We start from the raw sequence: 22,553 nt of genomic DNA on the forward strand, positions 1-22,553 counted from the left end.
CGCCCCCTCCTTGGAGCAGATTCCTGAGGATCCCGGGCCGCACTCTGCGACCCCCGGCTCCCCTTCCCCTCACCCGGAGAGCACTCCTTCCACCCCCCCCCCCTCTCCCCCCCAGCCCCCCCCCTCCCGCCTCCCCCGGCGGCCCCCCCTGACACCTATCCTCTGGCAGATGCCTCTCCATCCTCTCCTCGCTCTCCCCCCTCCTCGCCGCGAGCCCCCATCCCTCCCTCGGCCTCTCCAGGATACTTCGCCAGACCACCCACTGCCCCGGGGCAGCGCAGCTGGGTAGGCCAGAGTTCAGTCCAGCGGCTGTTCCACCGCCACTCCGGGCCGGTGGAGATGGCGATCCTAGCTTCGCCCGCCACAGAGTTCTCTCCAGCCTCCCCTGGGGGGCCCCCGCGAGTGATGGGGCTACCAGTGGATTACGGTTTTTTCAGGTGCCTCCAGCTGGATGCTGGCCCGTTCGAGACACTGGTCGCGCCCTTGCGAGTTTGCGTGGTGTGCCATCCCTCTTGTTCTCCTTCAGTGGTGAGCAGCATGGTGGCCTTCTCCTTTCCTCTCAGTGTTGCCCCAGACACAGCATGGGATTGCAACTCTGTAGAGGAAGTTTTGCGTGATCAGATACTGGAGTTTTCTCACCACTTCAGCGACTTGGGGCTCACGGACCTATTGCAGACCCGATTACACTCAGCCCGCATGAGCTTGTTTGGTATAGGAGATTGGCGGGCGGATCCGGTCCACACCTCAGTTGAGGCGGTGCTACTGATTCTCCTCCATGCCGCCCCGAGGGTGCAGCCGACCTTTAGATACATATATGCAAAGGATTGGTCTCACGCCTATGCCCTGGACAGGGCGAAGGCGGAGTGGGGCTGGACACAGAGACAGGTCACCCTCTTTTTGGAGAGACTCCGCACCCGGACAGACAGTGACTATTCTCCCTCCAAGCCGGCGCCCAAGACTCACAGAGTGGAGGGCAGATCATCCGGGCCGGCTGAGAGGGGTGAGCCAGTGGCGGCTGCTTCACTTGCCATAGCTCATCCATGAGGATCCTCTCATGGAACATCCAGGGTCTCGGTGGACATCGCTGCTACATTGGTCGGGGCAGACTTCGCCAGGAGATCCAGAGGGCTCTCGTTGGAGGACCCATAGATATCCTTTTCATCCAGGAGCACCACCTTTCTGCCGGGCGTACCCGCACCTGCGGGAAGATCTTGCCAAGCAGGAGTCACACTTTTTGGTCACCGGCATATGGCTCCCAGGGGAACCAGGGTGGAGTATGCATCTCAGTCAGCGAGCAGCTTCTATCCGAGGTTGTGGACTCTGGCACTCTGGTCCAGGGTCGAGCGCAGTGGATCATCCTTCGGGTTGGGGAAGACCGCATTGGCTTCCTCAACTTCTACGCCCCTAATGGGGCGACCGGGAGAGCCGAGTTCTGGAGCACCATTAGGCAGTCCCTCCCCTTGGCAGACCACTGGTGCCTAGGAGGGGATTGCAACATGCTAGAGGATGCAGAGGACAGGATGGGGGGCAGCCAGGAGACCATTCATGGGCCGGAGCTCGCTGCCTGGGAGGAACTAGTGCTGCAGGTGAGAGGCCAGGATCCGTGGACTCTCCCGGAGTTTGGCAGGTTGCAGGGGAGTCTATCTTTTTCGCGCTCGGATAGACGGGAGGAGTTAACCTTTCCCGCATCGACAGGTTTTACATTGATGAGTGGGCTTGTGATAGAGGTGGCACTGTGGGCATACTTGCAGGCTCCTCGTTTTCAGACCACTTTCCAATGCTTCTCCAGATCGAGGACCCTACGAGAGGAGAGCGGGGCCAAAGCGTCCGGATTCCAGATTGTCTCATAGAGGAGCCCGAGATTGCGATCAGAGTTGAGCAGGTCTGGCAGGAGCTGCAGTTCAGGAGAGGAACGGCAGCCAGCGATCTTGCCAGTGGCTTGCAGGAGATCAGTCGGATGCTCAGACAGGCTGCCTTGGACCGTCTGGAGGCCTTCAGAGAGCAGGAGAGGAGCCTACGGAGGAGTCTAGCGTCCCTCCAGAGACTCCAGGAGAGGGATCCTACGAGCCCTTGGATCTCAGAGCAGATGGAGTCAGCTCGCACTGAGATCAGATCCATCGATGAGAGGAGGGTGGAGTTCCGATTCCATGCTCGGGCTTCTTTTTGGACACAGGCTGGAGACAGAGTGACTCGAGATTTCTTTGAGGCGACAGGGCCTCGCTTCAGACGAGAGGGTCTCAGGCGTCTTCGGCAGGCTGATGGCCAGGTTGTGGTGGATCCCCCCAGGGTTCGGGCGATAGCCACAGATTTTTACAGGGATCTTCTCTCTGCTGAGCCAGCAGATGACAGGGTGAGAGAGGCTCGGGAGGCAGTCTGGAGCTTCACGAGACCGGTTGTGCCGGCCCATTTGCAGCACTCCCTTCTCTCCCCCTTCTCGGATACGGAACTGGAGGAGGCTCTTCAGGCATTACCTCGGGGCAAATGCCCAGGAGAGGACGGTCTCTCAGTGGCTTTCTTCCAGAGGTATTGGGGCCTATTACATAGGGGCTTCAGATTGGCATTCCAGGAGATTATGGAGTCGGGAGTCATGCCGGACAGCATGGCAGAGGGGTTGATTCACTTGATCCCCAAAGAGGGAGGAGACAGACTGGAGATTAGACAGTGGAGACCGATCACCTTGCTAGGCACGGCCTACAAGGTCCTAGCTAAGGCGATCAGCAGGCGGCTTCAGCCTCACCTTCCGGACATCATCCACTCCACGCAGACAGGCTTCATCCAGGATAGGAGCATTCTGGATAACATTTTCTCTTTCTGGGAGGCTACGGCTTTGGCTAGATTTCGGCAGGAGGATCTGGCAGTGCTCCTTCTCGACTTCGAGAAGGCATATGATCGGGTGGACTGGGCCTTCTTGGAAGGCACTATGGAGAGGATGGGCTTCCCCCCTCAGTGGATCCGTGGGGTCTCTGCACTCTACACATCGGCTCATAGCCAGGTGCTGATACAGGGCGTGCGCGGAGAGAGGTTCCAGCTCTCGCGCTCGGTGCGGCAGGGGTGCCCCTTGGCGCCCTTTCTTTTTCTTTTTGTGGCGGAGGCCATGAGCACTTTTTTGACGGCACAAGATACTCTGCAATAGATCATCCGATCGTTTGAGCAAACGCTACTAGATCACCTAGGTGAGCAGGCATAGCTGGTGGAGGCACTTCTGGGATGGGGCCTCCAGCTTCCCATCCGCACCTCGGAGGAGCTCCTAGACTCGGAGTTTGCGGATGACACTGCTGTCTGTCTTCAGGGAGGTGAGGAGAACCTCCGCCGCTTCGCCTCAGCCATGGACAGGTTTTGCAGAGCTTCGGGTGCTTTGATCAACTGGCACAAGTCGTGTGGGTTGTGGGTCAGTTCTATGCCCCCCCCGACTTGGAGGCCAGTTGATGGTTTTCACTGGCTGCCCCCTGGCACTACAGTGCGTTATTTGGGATGCTACGTGGGCATTGACATATCTCCGGAGCAGCAGATAGCCCCCCTTCTTCTGAGCATTCGGAAGAAGCTTCTGTATTGGAGTACCGCTCGTTTATCTCTGGCTGGCCGAGTAGTTGTGGCCAACCAAGTTCTGCTTGCTACCATGTGGTACATCACTTCTTGCTGGGCCTTCTCGCGGGCGTGCATTGGCCAGGTGCAGAGGCTCATAAGGAACTTTCTTTGGTCCGGTGGCGACGGGCGGCCCGCCAGGGCCAAGGTGGCATGGGCTGTGATCACTCAGCCGAGGGAGAGAGGCGGCCTGGGCATTGTTGATCCTATTTGCCAAAGCCGAGCTTTGCTTGGCAAGTTGGTAGTTCGTGGCCTCCTGCCAGGCGCTGAGCCGTGGAAGGAGTTTCTTGTTTCCAAAATGCTCAGCCGCACTCCTTCTCTTAGCGGCCCCTGGACCCCCAGCATCAGGTGGATCTTTACAGAGCAGCGATCCAGAGGAGTAGGCCTTGGCTTTGAGGAGCGTTTTGCAGCTAGCCTTCTGAGGGCCTAGGCGCATCTGAGGCCGTCACTCTTCCAGACTCCCCCGGGCACCGATGAGGAGCGCCTGAGGCAGCCATTGATCTGGAACCCCTTGATTCGACTTCCCAACGGCCATATGGTTGGATCGCGGCCTCATGTGTCGTGGGGCCCGTTGAGCTCCGGCCCAGCCCAGTCCCTAGACGACTGGATATGTTTTCAGCAGCTGCCTCTAGAGGCTCAGGAGAGGAGACTCAGTGGGATGAGGGGCAGAGAGTCGATGAGACAGGACATTGAGGCGGCCATCCCCCGGGAGTGGCGGACCCCAGTACAGGACCCTCCACCTCCACAGTGGATGGGTGTCTTTACTCGGCATGAGATCCTTCTAGCGGTCTGCGGCACAGCGGAGAGAGTCGCCCCACTCACTTTCGAGGTGGGAGAGGGTGGCCAGCTTCAGAGGACACGACTGGATTTGGATGGGCTCCAGGGTTGTATTCTTCAGAGGGTGCGGGTGGTCGGCTTTCATCAGAGACAGTGGCATGTAGACCCCTCACCGGCCTCGATAGGGGAGGACTGTTCTTGGAGATTATGGGCTTGGGACAGCAGCCCTCTTATTCGCCTTCAGTGGGATCCAGGTGAGTGGTTTTGGCGAGATCCCTACTCGGCCCCCACCAGCCCAGGCATCCCCTTTTTTCAGTACACAGCGAGGCTGGGGCGGCGGATTCAGAGGCACAGGATAGCGAGCACCCTGGCGGCGGCCGAGCATTGGCGGCGACAGGGGCTCTCCCCTGCCTTTCTTAGGGACTTCTTGCAGCGCCTTTGGGCCAGCTTCCGGCCCCGGAAGGTGACGCTTTTTCTCTGGCTCACAGCGCATAGAGGACTGGCTGTGGGGGCTTGGCTAGCTTTTGGCACACACCCAGCGTCCTGCCCTCGGTGCGGCCATGCACAGGAGTCGCAGCGGCACTGCCTATGGGATTGCCCACAGGCACAGCAGGTCTGGCAGCGCGCTCTCAGGATGGTTTTTGCAGGCTCACCAGGTGAGATGCTGGTGACGTGGGGTGCGGTGGCTTGGGCCACGGACAGCGGCCCGGCCCTTGGATATGAGGACGTCCCTGGCAGTGCGACCATCCAGGTCTCTGACAGGGCAATGGCGGTGATTCCGACGCCAGACTTCTCTTCGGCAGCCCCTCAGGAGGGGGTCGGGCACAGATGGGAGATGATCAGCAGCATGACGGCTTGGCACATATGGAGAGCCCGATGCAGGGAGGCCATTGACCGCCAGGCGACTCCACCGGCGGAGGTCATACAGGCCCTCTGGGTGGACATCATTCACACCTTGAGAGGACACTGGGGGAAACTCCAGGGCGACTCGGACCGCATGAGAGGGCGCCGCAAGGCTTTCCTCCGCACGTGGCAGCCTGGCCCTTTCCTCACCGCGAGGGGCGAGGATGTCACTTGGCACTATAGGCCTCCAGTTTGGCTTTTCTCACCTCCCACATGTACTACTAGGTAGCCCCCCCCAGAGAGCGGCCAGCCACGGGGGTGGAGCTCAGGTGTTCACTGTGTTTTTATCCCTCCTTGCGAGGTGAGCTTTGTAGCCTTATGGCGTTTTCTCATTAACTAATAGAAGGATCGTTTTTCCCGGAAAAAAAAAAAAAAGCAGACGCCAAGGTATCCATGCCCGAGAGAGTAGACAAGGTAGTGGTCAATAAAGAGATGGAATTCTGCAAAGTCTGCATCCGCGCAACGACCTGTGCTTGCCGCTCCGTGAAAAAAGCCTCGAAAGTAACTTTAAACTCCTAAAAATCAGATTTAGTCACGAAATCTTCGAAAGGATCACCATCGGCAGCCTCAGTACCCGGCAGGTCTTCACGTTTATGAACGGGTTCCATCTCCAATTCTTGGGTCGATATCTCGAAGAGGAAAAGGGAAAGATGGTGCTAGAGAGCTCGAGGAGATGTGTCGCTAGAAGCCCACTCTAGGCCTAATTTATAAGCCCCCCCAAAAGCGTGTGTTTTTATGTGTTGCTTTTGTGTTTTTTTCTTTTTTTCTTTTTTTTACCATGCTAGATGGCTTTTATAAAAGCCATACCTAAGGCTAGTAAAAGCCACACTAAAAAAAAAACATAGGGCACACATAAAAGCCACATGTTTCTTTTATTTTACCCACGCTGCTTTTGTTTTTTAAAAACCCACACTAAGCATGTTTTTTTGTTTAAACACACTACCTTAGTGTTAGAAAAAGAAAACGTAAGGCTATGTCCTTGCATCAACAGTGAGGTCCACCACTGCAATGCATTACCTTTCAAGAAAGTAGCAGCCTTCCGCACCTTAGAAGACTCTGTAAAGTTACCCCCAGTGTATGCTGCATCAAACTGCTGAATGAAAGTCAGCGCTTTCAATTTGTCCTGCATCCCACTGAAAGTCTCAAACTTTACTGCTTGACCTCCTTCTTTGTAATCCTTTTGCACCTTTTCTGCATCAGTCCTTACTGCTCTTTGTCCACTAGGTTGAGAAAATTCAGCCACACTGACAGGTGCTGCGGGCCCCAAAGCTGGACTAAAATAAGTTTGAAATCCGGGCTGCACACCTATATTGGCATAAAGAGGGTTCACAGCTTCCATAGGCATCATTCCTGGTGACCCTCTTGACATCAGTCCTGGCAAAACTGTGGGCGGCCTAGCCATGGCCTGGAAAACAGACCCACCACCAAAATAGCCAGGCTGGAAAGCAACGAATGGAGGAATGGTCGGCATAACCCTTTGCACATTACTTTCCTGGCCATTAAATGCATGTACCTGTGCCTGTGTAACATGCTGCACTGGATCAGCTGCCACTGCTGGTGTCTGCTCTACATGCTGTGGCATCCTTGGCATTTGTTCCTGTGCCCTCTCAACTGCATGCTGAGATGATTCAGCCTGGGAATCCCCTGTCCTTGACTGCAAATACCTCTTCATCCTGGGATTCTTCACCAACTGTTCAAAGGTACCAACCATGCTCAGGAGCTGCACATGAAATAAATCCTCTTGTTCCTGTTCTTCCTCTAACAAGGCTGGCTGTACTACTGGCTCCATCCGAGCAGAGGCTGACACCTGGGCACCTGTCACCTCTATATGCTGTCTACGAGTAGAAGAGGAACTCTCTTCGGCAGGGAGCTTGCCTTTCCCTTTGTCTGTCATACTGTCAACTGAAAGTTTAAGGAAACCTGTATCCAAAGAAAGAGACCGTACTCTTTCTCACCTGTAATCAGTTGTACCTCACTATGTGTGTCTCCTGTTCACCCAATCCAATCCGTGTCCGGGCTCTTGCAGAAAAGAGGACCCTATCCCGGCAATGGAACCATAAAACCGGTCTATGGACACATAAAGCGGTAATTCATTCACAAATAACCTGGACTTACTCAGACACACAATCACAGAATCCTCGCTCCCTCGCTCAACAACACATTGGCCCCGAAGTCCGGCGCTCCTTGCGGTATTTCTTTATTGTTAAAAGGTTGGAAATTACAAAGCACAAGTGCAACAAAGCACTCTACTTGCATCAGCTGAGTTTTACAAATTCTGGGAGAAATTTGCCAACATAACTGCACTAAAACTGTTCCATAACATCTCAGAATGAATCCCAACTGACAGGCTCACTTCCGTAGGCATCAGGCTACCCAATGGAGTCCAAAACATCACAATTCAGCTTGCTGTAATTTTCTGCACAGACCTGTTTTCAGCTCTGTTTTCAGCCCAAAATAACCCTTGTACTGTCCTGGAGGACTTTAGCAAAGTCCTGCTGCATTTTGGCATCAACCGGGCAACATAACAGCCCAAAAACAGCACCTAAACAGTGCTGAAATAGCATTGTATTGAAGAGGTTATTACCCTCTTCCGTCCCTGCTTTGGTGTAGGAACTAACTATACCGGTTCCTGTTCAAGGAGGCAACTAGCCTTTGCATATAAGCATGAAATTCACACAACTGTACCTGATTTTATCTGATGAGAGCATTTCCATAGTCTGCAAGAGAGAGAAAGAGAGAGAGAGGCTGTGGGGAGCAAGCTCAACCCTCAATTCATGAGTTGTAGGGCAAGGGAGTGCACCACAAATGCTGGTTTTCCTGCAACAAAACACCACGATGGCTGCAAATGAGCCTCATTTTTCCCAAATTCCCACGCTTCCCTCTTCTCAATGAGGAAAATGCACCGAAATTTGACACTTGGCACATTTTTAAGCCTTTTCCACATGCAATCTTCCAGGCTAAAAATCTCCTGACTGGTTCACATTCTCACAACAGTCCTTTGTCAGCTTTTGGTCCCCTTGACATTCCGCACAAACTGATGCGAACACTTTTCAATTCCGACACTGCCAAAAATAGCAGTTCCCTAGATTTTAGGGATGATGTCATCTGCATTCCTTCTGGTCTCCTCACCATCTTTGACCACTATGGTCGCTTCAGAATTTGCTTAAAATTCAAGATACATTCACATTTCGGTGGCGGCCACTTACTAGTGTAAACCGGCCTATACCCTCATTCAGTGGCCATGTCCTGGACACTGTCCTTCATCTTTCAGTGCCCATGTCCTGGACACTATCATTCATCTTTCAGTGCAGTTCTCAGGCATAGCCAACCACTGGTCCAAAGTCCCACTGGCTGACCCATTCTGACATTGCAATGGCCCAAGCCCTTCCAAGAGATCCCGGGGGAAAGCAACAGCAACCAAAGATACATATAATATTTTGTACTTCTATATTATTTGGATGTGACACACATGCAAGGGTTGACTTGCATTTTGTAGCTACCACACTTTTCGCTCTCTCTCTCTCTCTCTCTCTCTCTCCCCCTTTGCCCCTGCTCGCCCATCCCTCTGCCTCCCTCTTCCCAGCCACCCTTTCTCCCTCTTCGCCTCTTTGTACTTCTATATTATATGGATGTGACACACATGCAAGGGTTGACTTGCATTTTTCGGCTGCCACACTTTTGGCTCTCTCTCTCTCTCTCTCTCTCTCTCTCTCTCTCTCTCTCTCTCTCTCTTCGCCCACCCTCTGCCTCCCTCTTCCCACCCACCCTTTCTCGCTCTTCGCCCCTGGTCGCCCGTCCCTTTGCCTCCCTCTTCCCACCCACCCTTCCTCACCCTCCTCCAAGCCACCCAGCCACCCACCCTTCCTCAGGCCCCCAAAGCAGCAACATAACTCTCTCTCTCTCCTGAATCTCTTCTCTTTTCTCTACATGGCCCGTCCCTCTGCCAAGAAAGGGAAAGGTAAAGAATCGCCACCTATCCCCACTCCCACCATCATCAACATGACCCTTGAAGAGGAGCAAAGGAGGAAGACCCGGGCCTTACATGTACGAGTGTCCGGTCTAAAAGACCGTGATGATGCGGAAGGGGAAACCAAGGAGCTCTTCTCTATGATGGGCATTGAAGCCACGCACACAAAGGTATGGAGAGTGGGAGAGAAGAGAGAAGGTAGTGGCGAATCTTCTAAGGAGAGAGCACTTATCGTTCGTTTCCCCTCCATGGAAGCGAAGAAGGACTTCTTGAAGAGACGTCCTACACTCAAGAAGACGGGAATATTTCTTGGAGATGACCTCACACTCTCGCAACTTGCCCACATGAAAGAAGTTATGCCCGAGATAAGGGCAGCCCGAGAGAAAGGGAAAGTGGCCTTCTATAGAGATGGTAGAGTGGTGATTATGGAGAGGCGCTCTTCATGACGGCACGAGACCAATGGGACTACACTCAAAGTTGCTACTTGGAATTGTAATGGATCTCTACGCCTTGATGTAGGGGCTTTTGAGGATAGTTTCACTGGGAGGGACATCATCTTCTACTGTGAGACGCATCAGGCTCCTGGACAGTCCATGCCACATGTTAGTGGATACCGATGGGAGACAGCTTGTAGACAGGAGACTCGTTCAGAGCATAGAGGACGGGGCTCAGGAGGAGTGGCAGTATTGTTTAGAGAGGAGCTGCAGCCACTGATACATATAGTCCGCAGAGATGAGCAGGCTAGGTACATGTGGGTTAGACTAAGGGCAGAGACAGGCAGATATCTCTACATTGCTATATGCTATTTTTCTCCTAGTACATCAGTGTATGCATCACCTAGGGGGCAATCTCCCTTTTCTATTTTGGATGATGACATTTGGGAGTTCTCCAGGGATGGTGACATCATTCTCCTCGGGGACTTCAATGCCAGGACCGCCCATAACCAGACAGTATTTTATGATACCTCAGAGGAGATGTTGAGGGAGCTTGATGTTAGGGATATGGGCCTATCTAGACTCTCAAAGGATGAGGAACATACTGTGCATGGGTGGTATTTGATAGACATGGGGACTGCACATGGATTGGCCATCCTGAATGGCCTACAGAGATTCCCGACAGCGGGCGATTTCACTAGCTTTCCACATCGGCATGGTGCTAGTACAGTGGACTATGTTATGGCTCAGCCCAGTCTCATTCCCTCTTTTCAGGATTTTATGGTAGGCACTAGGCCGGTTGGAGTAGCAGTGGATCATGCTATCTTGTCCTTCACTCTCACATTTCAGTTCAGCACCGCTCCATTGGGACAGGTCTCCACACACACTCGTTATACCTTTACAAGGGAGACTGACACCGTGTACACGGATGAGATATACAGACGCTTATGTGCCGAGGAGCCGGGACGGCCATTAGATGAGCTCACTCAGATATTGATAGAGACGCTTCATGCTGCAGCATCAAAGGCATATCCCCATAGTCAGCCTACACGGAGACGATCTGGGAACATGCCCCAGAACAGCTGGTATGATGAGGAGTGCGGAGAGATGAGGATCAGATTACACAGAGAGGTGCTCATGGGTGTTACCACTCACAGACAGTCACGAATTACCTTCCGGCACCTAGTGCGACGGAAGACGAGGGCTTATCTTGCTCAGTTAGAGAGGGATTTGTATCAGTTATTTATGAGTCAGGACTCAGGCGAGGCATGGAGACTATTCCATGTGCATTCACCATCACCAACCATTACCTCCACAGAGATTTGGGGTGAGTATGCAGCATCCCTGTACACAGCACCAGGACAGCCGCCCCTGCCAGACCCATCGGAGCCATGCCCAGAGCCATGTGCTTTCTTTACTGCTGAGATGGTAAGGAAAGCTATTGACAGGATGAGGACTGGGAGAGCATATGATCATGATGGTTTGGTAGCAAAGCACTTTATTCATGCCAGAGATATGCTTGCAGAGCTTATTGCTATGATGTTTAGCCATGTGTGAGGGTTTTCCTGAGACTTGGAATATGTCCACGATTGTGCCTATCTTCAAGTCAGGGGATCCCATGCTTCCTGGGAATTATCGTACCATCATGATTGGTCACACATTGGCTAGATTATATGCATCTATTCTTGAGCAGGAGGAGTAGATGGGCAAAGAGAGAGGGCATACGTGCATCAGGGCAGGCAGGGTTAAAGAGAGGTTTCTCCACTCTTGACCATATCTTGACACTCAGAGCTATTATTGAGGAGGGCAAATTATATGGCAGGAGGATTTATTGTCGCTTTGTGGATTTCCGCAAAGCTTTTGACACAGTACAGAGAGCCAGACTGATGCGCAGACTACAGGAGATGGGAGTGCCCACAGAGCTAATTTGACACTCAGAGTACTCAGCATGGAGGACATTGAGGATATCCGCCATCGACCGATGAGAGACATCTTTGGATAGTGATGTATATGATGCTTACCTTTGTTGCTGGAGTTGATGCTTACCTTTGTTGCTGGAGTTTTCCTTCCCAGATGTTATCCATTAGGAGCTCCTAGTACCTTACTTTTCCTCATAGTTGTTGTTTCAGTTTCAGTTAGTTGTTTAGTTGTTTTAGCTTTTCTTACACAAACATTGTATCAGATCCACCAATTGTTGTAACCTTTTTGGTCTCATAGGTCATTTTGGCCTTTTGAGGACGTTAATATATCATTTCATTTCTCTCTCTCTCTCTCTTTCTCATTTCTGTGTGAGCTTCTCCATCCTGCACCTAACCCTAATGTGCAGGTTTGTGTGTGTGAGTCCAACACCAACAATTGGTATCAGAGCTCTGGATGTTCAGTCCAAGCCCCTCTGGATGTTCAGTCTTGGCCCTGCAGCTGCCTGCGAAATTCTGTCGGCGCAGTCCGTCCGTTCATCGCCTGCGAATTTCTGTCGACAGAGGCAGTCCGTCCGTCGCCTGTCTGCTTCCGTCCGCCAGTTTCGGCCTTCAATAGCTGGCGGCACTCGTGGGGAGAGCACCGCCGCCGCTCAGCCATAGTTGCCAGGCGTTTCAGAAACGGCAGGTATGAAACAGGTTTCATACGTTTTGAAACGTTTCATAAAAGGTAAGAAACGGGTAAAAAAAGGTTTCATACAAAACAGAAAAAACATGTATATTTTTTACTTGAAATATACAAAAGAAAAAAATATTGACAGAACTTTTAAGAGACCACATTGAATTCATTTCAATAAAAACAGAATACATGTAAGATATGATGATATCACAAATCACGTGGGTGATCACTGATGACTAAACAAAAATCAAAAAGCATCACCACGTGGGTGATGATTCATGACTCTAAATCCAAGATCAAAATAAATAACATGTCCAAAGTTCAAACTAAATAACATGTCCAAATAAAATGATACTGGCAGCTGCTAGCTACTATCTGCATCCTCATCTGCATCCTCATGCTCATCCTCATCTGCATCTTCTACCTCTGCAGCCTCACTCTCAAGGTCACTGCCGGTAGCCGAGTCCTCAAAGGCCTCATCCTCTAGAGGTGCAGGTGCACCACTAGTACTAGCCTCTCGAGAAGATCGTGTAGTGCGAGCCGGAGCCATGATCTCCTCATAGAGCATAGAATAGATGTCTCTCTCCTCCTGAGGAATGTCGGGAATCTCCTTGCACTTCATGATATCAATCTTGTCTGGATTCACTTGGCGAGGCTCAATGGGATGACCCTTTTGTTCTAGCAATCGGAGATTCCAATGACAAAAGACAAGCCTCTCCAATTGTGCTGAGGACAGTCTATTTCTCTTTTTCGTGTGAAAAAGAGCCCATGTACTCCAGTTTCTCTCAGAAGGCCCTGAACTGCAATCCTGGGAGAGAACTCTCAGTGCAATCCGTCTCTACATTGCACAAAAAAGAATGTTAAGTTAGAGTCAAAAAGACAGTAGCATTTGAATGTAGATTTTGAAAGAATAGGACTCACGAGACAAAGATACAAGATTCAAGAATCAAGAAACCTTACCAAGTTGGGTGTCCCAATACCGTATTTCTCCCACCAAGACACTGGCTCCAACTGTGTCTCCCTGAGCAATGCAGTAGCTCGCCCAAACATATGGCTACCGTTGCGGTAAATGAGAAGCTCATCCTCGAGCTTTCTCATCAGCTGTATATCACCTCCCACTCCCACCAACTTGGTAATGTACTCGATCCATCCTGACTCTAGCTCCTCATTGAGGTATTGCTCCTCATTCCTCCAAAGGGGATGCAAAATGTGAGCAACAGCATGGATTGGCCTATGAAACCAATCCCAACGCCGATTCCAGATCTCCTTAATATCTTGAACTCTGCATGTAACATGTGACACACATAAGAGATCAAGATTTATAAAATAACTCAAAGACTAAAGTTAAAGCCCAAGGGTGAGCACCTGTCACGCAACAAGGTAGTGAAATCATTGAGAGCTTCACCAATTCTGTCCATGAACTCATAAAGCAGCCCAATGGTACTTCCCTCCATGTCTGTGAGCCGAAGGACACTATACATGGGCTGAAGTGCCTTCACAAGTCCCTCTGCATCCTGCCACCAAGTATCTCTCATGACCATACGAGAGAATGCTATAGACTTGGGCTCATCCTTGTCCTCCCATGCTGTCCATTCACGACACACAACAGTGCGTAATAAGCCATGTCGCACTCTCACTAGTCTCTCCACCACAATAAACATATATGCAAACCGAGTTTTGGAGGGCTTTAGAAGCTCAAGATCACTATTGGCCCTGTACATGCTCAAAACCTTTGGCCTCTTTGTGACAAAGTTCACCATGGTAGATGCAACTGAAAATACATGGCTCACCCAATCAAGCTTTCCCACATCCTCAATCATCAAGTCAAGGCTGTGTGCTGCACAAGGTGTCCACACAATCTTGGGGAACTCCTCCTCTAACATCCTGCCCATGGATACACAATTGGACCCATTGTCCGTGATCACCTGCACAATGTTATCAGGCCCAATTTCATTGATTGCCTGGCGCATGTGGGACATAATGAACTCCCCTGTAACCACTATCCCTGGCACCGATGCATCTATGGCACGAATGAACATTGTGCCTTTGCAGGAGGACACAAGAATGTTGTACACATTTCTCTTCCGCGCATCTGTCCATCCATCACAAAGCAAAGTACAACTATACTTTGCCCAAGTGGCCTTGAGAGGCTCCATCTCCATCTCCACAGCCAGTTGCTCCTTGCGAAGCTCAGTAGTGCGCAATGTCTTGTAGGAGGGGCCATCCCACTCACACCCAATGCGGGAGATAGCTCTCATTGCCTTCTTCCATCGAGGAGTCCTGACAATGTGGAAGGATAATCCACATTGAATAAACAACTTCATCAACTCCCTCGTTGCCTCTTTCATGGCAGCCTTTTGCATCCCTGCCTGTACATGTCCTTTCTTGAACACTGGAAGACTAGTTCTTTTGGCTCGAGGTGCCGAGCTAGAACCACCTGCAACACCACCTGCAACCTCACCACTGGTATCTTCCTCTCTGATACTGCGAGTCCTCTTGGAGACACTTTGACGTGCTTCAGGCTCTCCCAGATTGGGGATATCCTCAAGGGGGATACCTAGCTGCATGGCCTTCCAAGCCTTGAGGCTATCATAGATTTCTTGTGGCACATGCTTACATGGCCCAATGCCGAAACCCTTTGTTTGTGAGAAATGTGCCTTCAACCTGGTGACACTGCCATGGTGCTTATCAGCACAAAAGTTGCATTTCCACTTTCCGGAGCCTGAGCCACCATATCTAGACTCGAAGGTGACATTGTTCCAAAGAGAATCACCTGTTCGAGGCATCCTACAAGACGAGGATAAATGCAGATTGTTGGCCCTACAAGTGCGACACCGTGGAAGATATGCCATAAATATTGATGGAAGAGAAAAAAGTGTGCTGTTTTGTGAGTTGTGCAGAGAAAACCAACTTAAAGCAAAACAGGACTTTACCCCTTTGGAAGACCTCCACAAGGCCCAAGGACACCAAGGAGCTGGGGGTCGACAGATGCGATGGAAGGACAAGAAGGATGGCACGCAAATCGGCGAACTCGCATGCGGCGGCCACTGGGAAGCGTGATAATATGCGCGGTACGAATCCAAGAAAGAAACGTTTTTTAAGGTTTTTAAAAACTGCATGTTTTATGAAACGCGTTTCATACTGTACGAAACGTTTAGAAACGTTTCGTACGTTTCAAAAGTGTATGAAACGCGTTTCTATGCAACACTGCGCTCAGCCCACGGGCGGCACCTCCCATATCACACACCTCTGCCACCGCCCTTTCCGCCCAGCCTCTTCAGCGGGCCGCCGTCGCCGCTTTCTGCGTCCTCGCCCAGTGGCTGCGCAGACCTCCACCACCTCCTTGCCCAGTGGCTGCACCCTCTGCAACCGGCTGTGCACACAGTCACCTTCGACCGTCGACTGCGACAAGCTACGCCTCCACGCCCCCGTCTCCCACATCCAGGCGTTCACTCCCCGCTTGGCCTCGATTCCGCCACGTGCAGTTCCCCGTGCGGCCTTGATTCCGCCAGCTTCACGCTCGCGCCTACAACTCCTCCGCTTGCACATCCGTGGTCCCCCGCCACGTGCAGGTTTTTGTTTCAGAAAATAACAAAATAAACAAGAAAAAAAAACTTTGCAGGCATTCTGGTGCAGGTTCAACAATCTTTTGGAGTTTGCCAAGATTCCCCTTTGCCGGAAAAATTGCAGGTGGGTTGGAATTTGGGGGTTTTCCAAATTGAGGTCAAAATCAATAAATTGAGCCTCTTTCAGTTGCAGAAATTTGGGGCTTTTGTGAAAATTGGCCAATTAACTGCACATTGAAGCGATTGGAGTGCATAAAAATTGGGGCTTTTCATATTGGAGCATGTAATTGGGCATTACAGCTGTGATTTGTCGCATATGTATACACATTGTGTGTAATTGGACAATTTGGTGCAGGTTTACACTTGCTTCAGTTTGCAGGCAAACATTTGCACAAGACATTTGGTTACCTGGCAGTGCACATTGGTGCTTGGTTTGCTTGCACGTATATTTTGTTGACATGGCTCAAAATGCTACAGTTGTATTTGGTGTGCTCACCTAGGAGGACAAGTTGGATGGATCTAACTACTCCCTCTCGAGTTTCATGATCCGTAATTTGCTGGTAGCCAAAGGGCTTTGGGGCATCGTGTGTGGTGATGACACACGCCCACTTACCATACAACTAGCCACGCCTCAAAGGGGAGGTGCTCAAAGAGCTCCTGAAGTAGAACTTGCTCCCACACAAGAGCAGAAGAGATGGGACTCTAGGGATGCACAGGCCATGTCATTGATAGCCCTTTCAGTGAAAAGGACTATTATTTCGCACATTCGTTCTTGCAAGACATCGAAGCTTGCATGGGACACATTGGAAGCAATGTATCAGGTACACAACGAGGCAAGAGTTGCCTACTTGAAGAGGCAATTGGATCTTCTTTCTATGGATGAGGGTGATTCCATGGCAGATCATCTCACCAAAGTGAAAGATTTGCAGGAACAATTGCTCAACATTGGGGTTATCCCAGCCAGACAGCTGGTCACCAACACTCTTCATTCTTTACCACCTTCCTACTTGGGCTTTCACACCTCTCTCAACCTCTCTATGAGAGGAGGTGGTGATCCCGTCACTTTTGAAGAGCTGGTGGGTTTACTCTTGCAGCAGGAAGAGCAAACAAGAGCAAACTTAGCGAGCAACCGTGGTGGAGACAAGGCATTTACAGCCAAGGATAAGGGTAAAGCAAAGAGCTTTAAGCATGGGGGACAACAATCTAGCAAGGCTGGTCATGGACAGCCCTCTTCTGGTGGTGAAAAGTCTAACAAAAGAGATGCAAACAAGCCTAAAAAGAAAGGCAAATGTCACTACTACCATAAGCCTGGATACTACATCAGTGAATGTAGGAAGCGCATTGCAAAAGAGAAAAGGAAAGAAGCAGGCAATGCAGTAACAGACTCTTCTGATGACAAAGCACAGCAATCAGCTAATGTAATTCAAGAAGAGTACACTTTTTTGGTCACATGCACTAGTGACACACCAAGTGCTTCAGACAATGATATGTCTTGCATTGCATCTGACAGACAGGATGTATCATGGTTTTTTGATAGTGGTGCTTCGAGCCACATCACTTCATGCAAAGATGTATTTCAACACTTGGTTTATGCTTCAAATGGCCGCACTGTATCATGTGCAGATCATACCACATATCCAGTAAAGGGAATTGGCAATGTCATACTTATTGCAGCCAATGGTGCCAATATATGTATGAAAAATGTATTGTATGTTCCAGGCATAAAGAAAAATCTGCTCTCCGTCTCAGCCATAAACGACCAAGGTTTAAAGGTTGAATTTGAAGATGGGAAGTGTTTGGTAAAAGACCCATCAAAGGGTTATGAAATAGTCACTTCTGGAACACGATACAAAGGCTTGTATAAGCTGGACAGCTATGACAAGCGTACTTATGATGCAAATACAGTGGCTGCCCACACTCCTGCTATGCATGATGCAAAGCTATGGCATGCTCGTTTTGGGCATGTAAATTTTCGGAGTTTGCTGCTTTTGCAGAAGCATCATATGGTTGATAATATGCCGCCTCTTGCGTCTCCACCAAGACATGTATGTGAGGGGTGTATTTTGGGAAAGATGCAACGAAAACCATTCCCCAAAGATGGAGGTGTTAGAGCTGAAAGTAAATTACAGCTCATACATAGTGATGTATGTGGTCCAATGCAGACACCATCCATAGGGGGGCATCTTTACTTCGTCACATTCATTGATGACTGCTCCAGGTTTGCTTGGGTTTACCCTTTGAAAGCGAAAGCAGAGGTGTTTGCATGCTTTCGACACTTTGTAGCAATGGCTGAAAATATGTGTGGATGTAAAGTCCAAACACTCCGCTCAGATAGAGGTGGAGAATACATGTCAAATGCATCCAAGGATTATATGCTTCAAAAGGGCATCAAACACCAATGTACTGTGCCTTATACACCGCAGCAGAATGGTGTAGCTGAAAGAAAAAATAGATCTCTCATGGAGATGGCAAGATGCATGGTGAAAGCACAAAAGTTGCCTCACAATTTTTGGATGGAAGCTATAATGTATGCAACTCATGTGTTGAACATGTGTCCAACAAAACCTTTGAAAACCATAACACCATTTGAGGCTTGGTATACCCGAAAGCCAACAGTGGATTATATGCGTACATTTGGGTGTTTGGCATATGCACATGTGCTAGAACAACTCCGAACAAAGCTAGATGACAAAGCAATGAAATGCATTTTTGTGGGCTACAGCAATGAGAGCAAAGGATACCGTCTTTATAATCCAACAACACGAAGGATTTTTGTCAGTAGAGATATGGTATTTGCTGAAAATTCAGAACAGCCCATGTACAGCTTGTATAAAAGTAATAATTCAAGCATACACGACATGTTTGATGGACTATTACCCATTGCAATTAGGGGGGATTTAGATCAGCCAGCCCCTACACAAGAAAGTCCTCATGTAGAACATGTGGAACAGCCAATCATTCAGCCCCCTTCTATGGAAGAAGTGGAAGATCTTGTCAGGGAAGAGCAAACAGCCATAGACACAGCCAAGTCAGTGCCAAATGGTTGCTAAAAACTTTGCAAGAAAGCAAACTTGCAGCTCCACTCACAGGTAGAACAAGGGCTAGTTCCAACCATGCATTGAATATACATCGTGGGGAGTCTGCATTAGCCATGGGTGGTCTCTTTGATTCCGAAGAGCCTTCTTCTTATGAAGAAGCACATGAGAATGAGCAATGGGTGCAAGCTATGCAAGCTGAAATCTCTTCTATCATGAAGAACAATACTTGGGATCTTGTGGAATTGCCTAAAGGCAAGCAAGTCATTGGAACAAAGTGGGTGTACAAAGTCAAAAGGAAGTCTGATGGTACTATTGATGACAGGTACAAAGTAAGACTTGTGGCTAAAGGCTACTCCCAGAAAAAGGGAATAGATTATGAGGAGACTTTTGCTCCTACTTCGAGAATGACCACAATAAGATCAGTGATTGCATTGGCTGCACATAAAGGATGGAAAGTGCATCAATTGGACATCAAAATTGCATTCTTAAATGGGGATTTACAGGAGGAAGTATATGTAAATCAGTCCCCTCGGTACTTAGCTTTCTACTCTTCTTTGATCACCAGTGGGAGGCTCAACACCATTATTAGGAGCTTGTGCCGATGGTTTTGGACCACGAAGAGTGGTTTTTGAACCCTCCACAGGGCAGAGGTTTTGAGGCTTTGACTGGCCCGCGGTTGAAAGGCCACAACAACAACAAGGACAAAGAGAAGTCTTCACAGTCGAAGTCTTTTGAGAAGAAGCCCGACTCAGAGCGTGATGCTTTGAAGGCTGAGCGGACTTGTAACCATTCTGGCCAGAAGGGTCATAATTGGAGGAAATGTCCTCAATGGAGCACCGAGAAAGTGATAGAATGTGCAGCGGAAGAAGGGAAAGTGGAAACACAGGAGAGAGTGAGAGAGAGAGATGGAGAGGAAACATAGGTGAGAACCTGCTCTCAATATCATCATCCAAAGGAATACATGTCCTGAGTAAGAGGGGAGAAAACCTTGTGTGTGAGGGACTGTAGCAAACAATGCTAAGCAAGTAGTGAAGAATGAGGAAGGCAAGCCAGCTATATATATGCCCAAAAGTAGGCAGTCGACTAGCATCCACACGACTGGGATAAATGTCCAAGACTAGGATAAATATCCAAGACACCATAAAAATGGGGATAAAATAGGGGAAAAACATGTGAGGGGTGACCAGCCCCTCTAGCTAACATGGTCAGCCCTAGAGGCTGAAATAGGACACCAAACAGGAAGGCAGCAACAAACACCCCTTCTTAGCACCGGATGCTGAGTGAACTCCAAGAAGCCAGAGACGTCGTCCTCGATCAAAGACGAAAGACTGCAGCAACAGGTACCAAGAAAGCTCCATAAGCAATCTCCTGAGCAACTCAGCTACAAAAGCAACAGAACAAGCTACCAGGTACACTGCTCCTCTGGAAGAAAACAACCATGTAGGCTGCGATGTGTTGCTCCACATAATGGTTCCAAACCCAAGTGTAAGACACTCCGCGAAGTCGAATGTCGTATATCCAGCCTCGAGAAGGTGTGAAAAAGCTCATAACCAACCAAGATCAGATCCTGTAGATAATTAATCTTGGGAGAAGCAAACTGCTCCTCACTAGAACCCTCAAAAGAAATAGAGTCAATCTGCCCCAACTCTGTGCCAAGAGTAGCCAAATACCACACAAAAGCATCCTTTGAAAAGGTCGGCATCACAAGATTTAAAGACTCTGTAGAAAAGATGGGGTCCATCTGCCCAAACTCCGTACCATGAGTTGCCCAATGCTGTACATAAGCACACTCCACTGAGGTGGGCATCGCCAGATGAAAGAACTCCACATCTCCCTCTGAAAAAAGAGGTCATCGGACTGATACAAGCCCAACCTGATTCTGATCCAAATCCAAAAAACTCTAGAATTACCACTGTGCCCCAGGCACGGTTACCAACCACAGATCCAAAGCATCCCACCGGGTCCAAAAAACCATCCTCCAAATCAACAAACCTACAGAACTGGTAGGGGGAGGAGCATCCTCAGAAGCATCACAAAGAGAGGCATAGGTAGACTCCTCACAATGAGGAAGGGAATGTTGGTGTTGGACTCACACACTCACACACACAAACCTGCACATTAGGGTTAGGTGCAGGATGGAGAAGCTCACACAGAAATGAGAGAGAGAGAGAGAGAGAGAGAGAGAGAGCCAAAAGTGTGGTAGCCACAAAATGCAAGTCAACCCTTGCATGTGTGTCACATCCATATAATATAGAAGTACAAAATATTATATGTAGAGTGTCCTTTCACACTTGATATCCAAGGGGAAAAACCACATGGGAAAAGTGCCCTTGGTTAAGCCCTGTTCACACATAGCACTACCATAAGTGAGCATATGCCTACAAATCCCCCGTGTAGTGGAAGTGTGAACCTGTACAAGGTAGCAGATCACTCTCTATATGAGAGTAAGCCCAAAGCGTTGCGGAAAGCTTCAAACTTTTCTCGAGGTAAAGCCTTTGTGAATAGATCTGCAACATTATCCTATGTAGGGCATTAAGATAAACTGATCTCCCCTGCATGTAACCTCTCTCTGACATAGTGATAATGAATCTCAATGTGCTTGGTACGTGCATGAAATACTGGATTTTGTGCCACGGCCATAGCACTCTGGCTATCAGCGAGAATGGTGGTGGGTGTCTGCTGACACTCACGAAGATCAGCCAATAATCTCCTCAACCATACACAATCTACTGTAGCTGTGAAGACTTCCCTGTACTCAGCCTCACAAGTAGATGTGGCAACAGTGGGTTGCTTTTTACTCAACCAAGATATGCATGAACTGCCAAGAAAAAACAATTCCCACTGGTGGATTGCCTGGTATCATAATCACCAGCCCAATCTGAATCACTGTATGCATAAAGCTGCAAGCTGCCCCCCCTAGGATAGAATAAACCAAGATCCAGGGTACCTTGAAGATAACGAAAAATGCGTTTGACTGCTTTCCAATGCTTTGTGCCTGGGCTGTGCATGAATTTGCTCGACAAAGACACCCCAAAAGATATGTCTGGCCTCGTGTTACACAAGTAAATGAGACATCCCATTGCCTGGCTGTAAATGCCGGCCTCAAAAGGCTCTCCAATATCATGCATAGTAAGCCGTACACCTGGTTCTATTGGAGTGGAAATGGGCTTACATTCATCCATGTGAAACCTTTTTAGCAAACTTTTTATGTACTTAGTTTGCTGCATAACAATGCCATCATCTGTATGCATAAACTGTATGCCAAGATAGTAGTGTAAAGGCCCCAAATCTGACATATCAAATTCAGCTTTCAAATCAGCTTTCAAATCTGAAATCTGTGCTTTGCTAGTACCTGTAATGCGCATGTCATCTACATACAAGATGACTATGAGAATATCGGCACCGGTTTTCTTCACATACAATGTGCTTTCAGCTGGACTATTCACATAACCTTGGTTGGTTAGATGAGCATGTATTTTATCATACTAAGCTCTTGGAGCTTGCTTTAACCCATACAATGCTTTGTGTAACCTGCATACTTTATGTTCCTCACCAGGAACTACAAAACCAATGGGTAGATGAGACAACAAGGTGATGGCCATGTCCTCTGCTGATATCTCCTTCCCAGCCTGAAGAACCTCCTATTGAAGAGCCTGGAGTTTGTTGATGTGCTCACGCATCGTCAAAGACT

The 22,553-nt window shown here is 49.4% G+C and overlaps 3 protein-coding genes across 3 annotated transcripts in view; all 3 read right to left on the reverse strand.

Annotated features, from left to right (window-relative positions):
- The window catches only part of LOC147636959 (zinc knuckle (CCHC-type) family protein), a 67,683-nt gene that overhangs the window by 16,199 nt on the left and 28,931 nt on the right, over nucleotides 1-22,553 (reverse strand). The gene's annotated exons all lie outside the window — the stretch shown is intronic.
- On the reverse strand, nucleotides 12,404-13,583 carry LOC147636960 (uncharacterized). The gene is made up of 2 exons (XM_086800550.1): nucleotides 13,219-13,583; nucleotides 12,404-13,096 (listed from the first exon to the last, which is right to left on the reverse strand). The coding sequence occupies exons 1-2, from the start codon at nucleotides 13,354-13,356 to the stop codon at nucleotides 12,623-12,625; spliced, it is 612 nt and encodes a 203-aa protein (XP_086656676.1). The 5' UTR covers nucleotides 13,357-13,583; the 3' UTR covers nucleotides 12,404-12,622.
- On the reverse strand, nucleotides 13,583-15,310 carry LOC147636961 (uncharacterized). Its single transcript, XM_086800548.1, has 2 exons — nucleotides 15,192-15,310; nucleotides 13,583-15,078 (listed from the first exon to the last, which is right to left on the reverse strand). Exons 1-2 carry the CDS (start codon nucleotides 15,293-15,295, stop codon nucleotides 13,590-13,592), a joined length of 1,593 nt encoding a protein of 530 aa, XP_086656674.1. The 5' UTR covers nucleotides 15,296-15,310; the 3' UTR covers nucleotides 13,583-13,589.

Source organism: Cibotium barometz, chromosome 7 (genome assembly GCF_041138505.1).
Source record: "Cibotium barometz isolate CiBa-2024 chromosome 7, ASM4113850v1, whole genome shotgun sequence".
Lineage (NCBI taxonomy): Eukaryota > Viridiplantae > Streptophyta > Polypodiopsida > Cyatheales > Cibotiaceae > Cibotium > Cibotium barometz.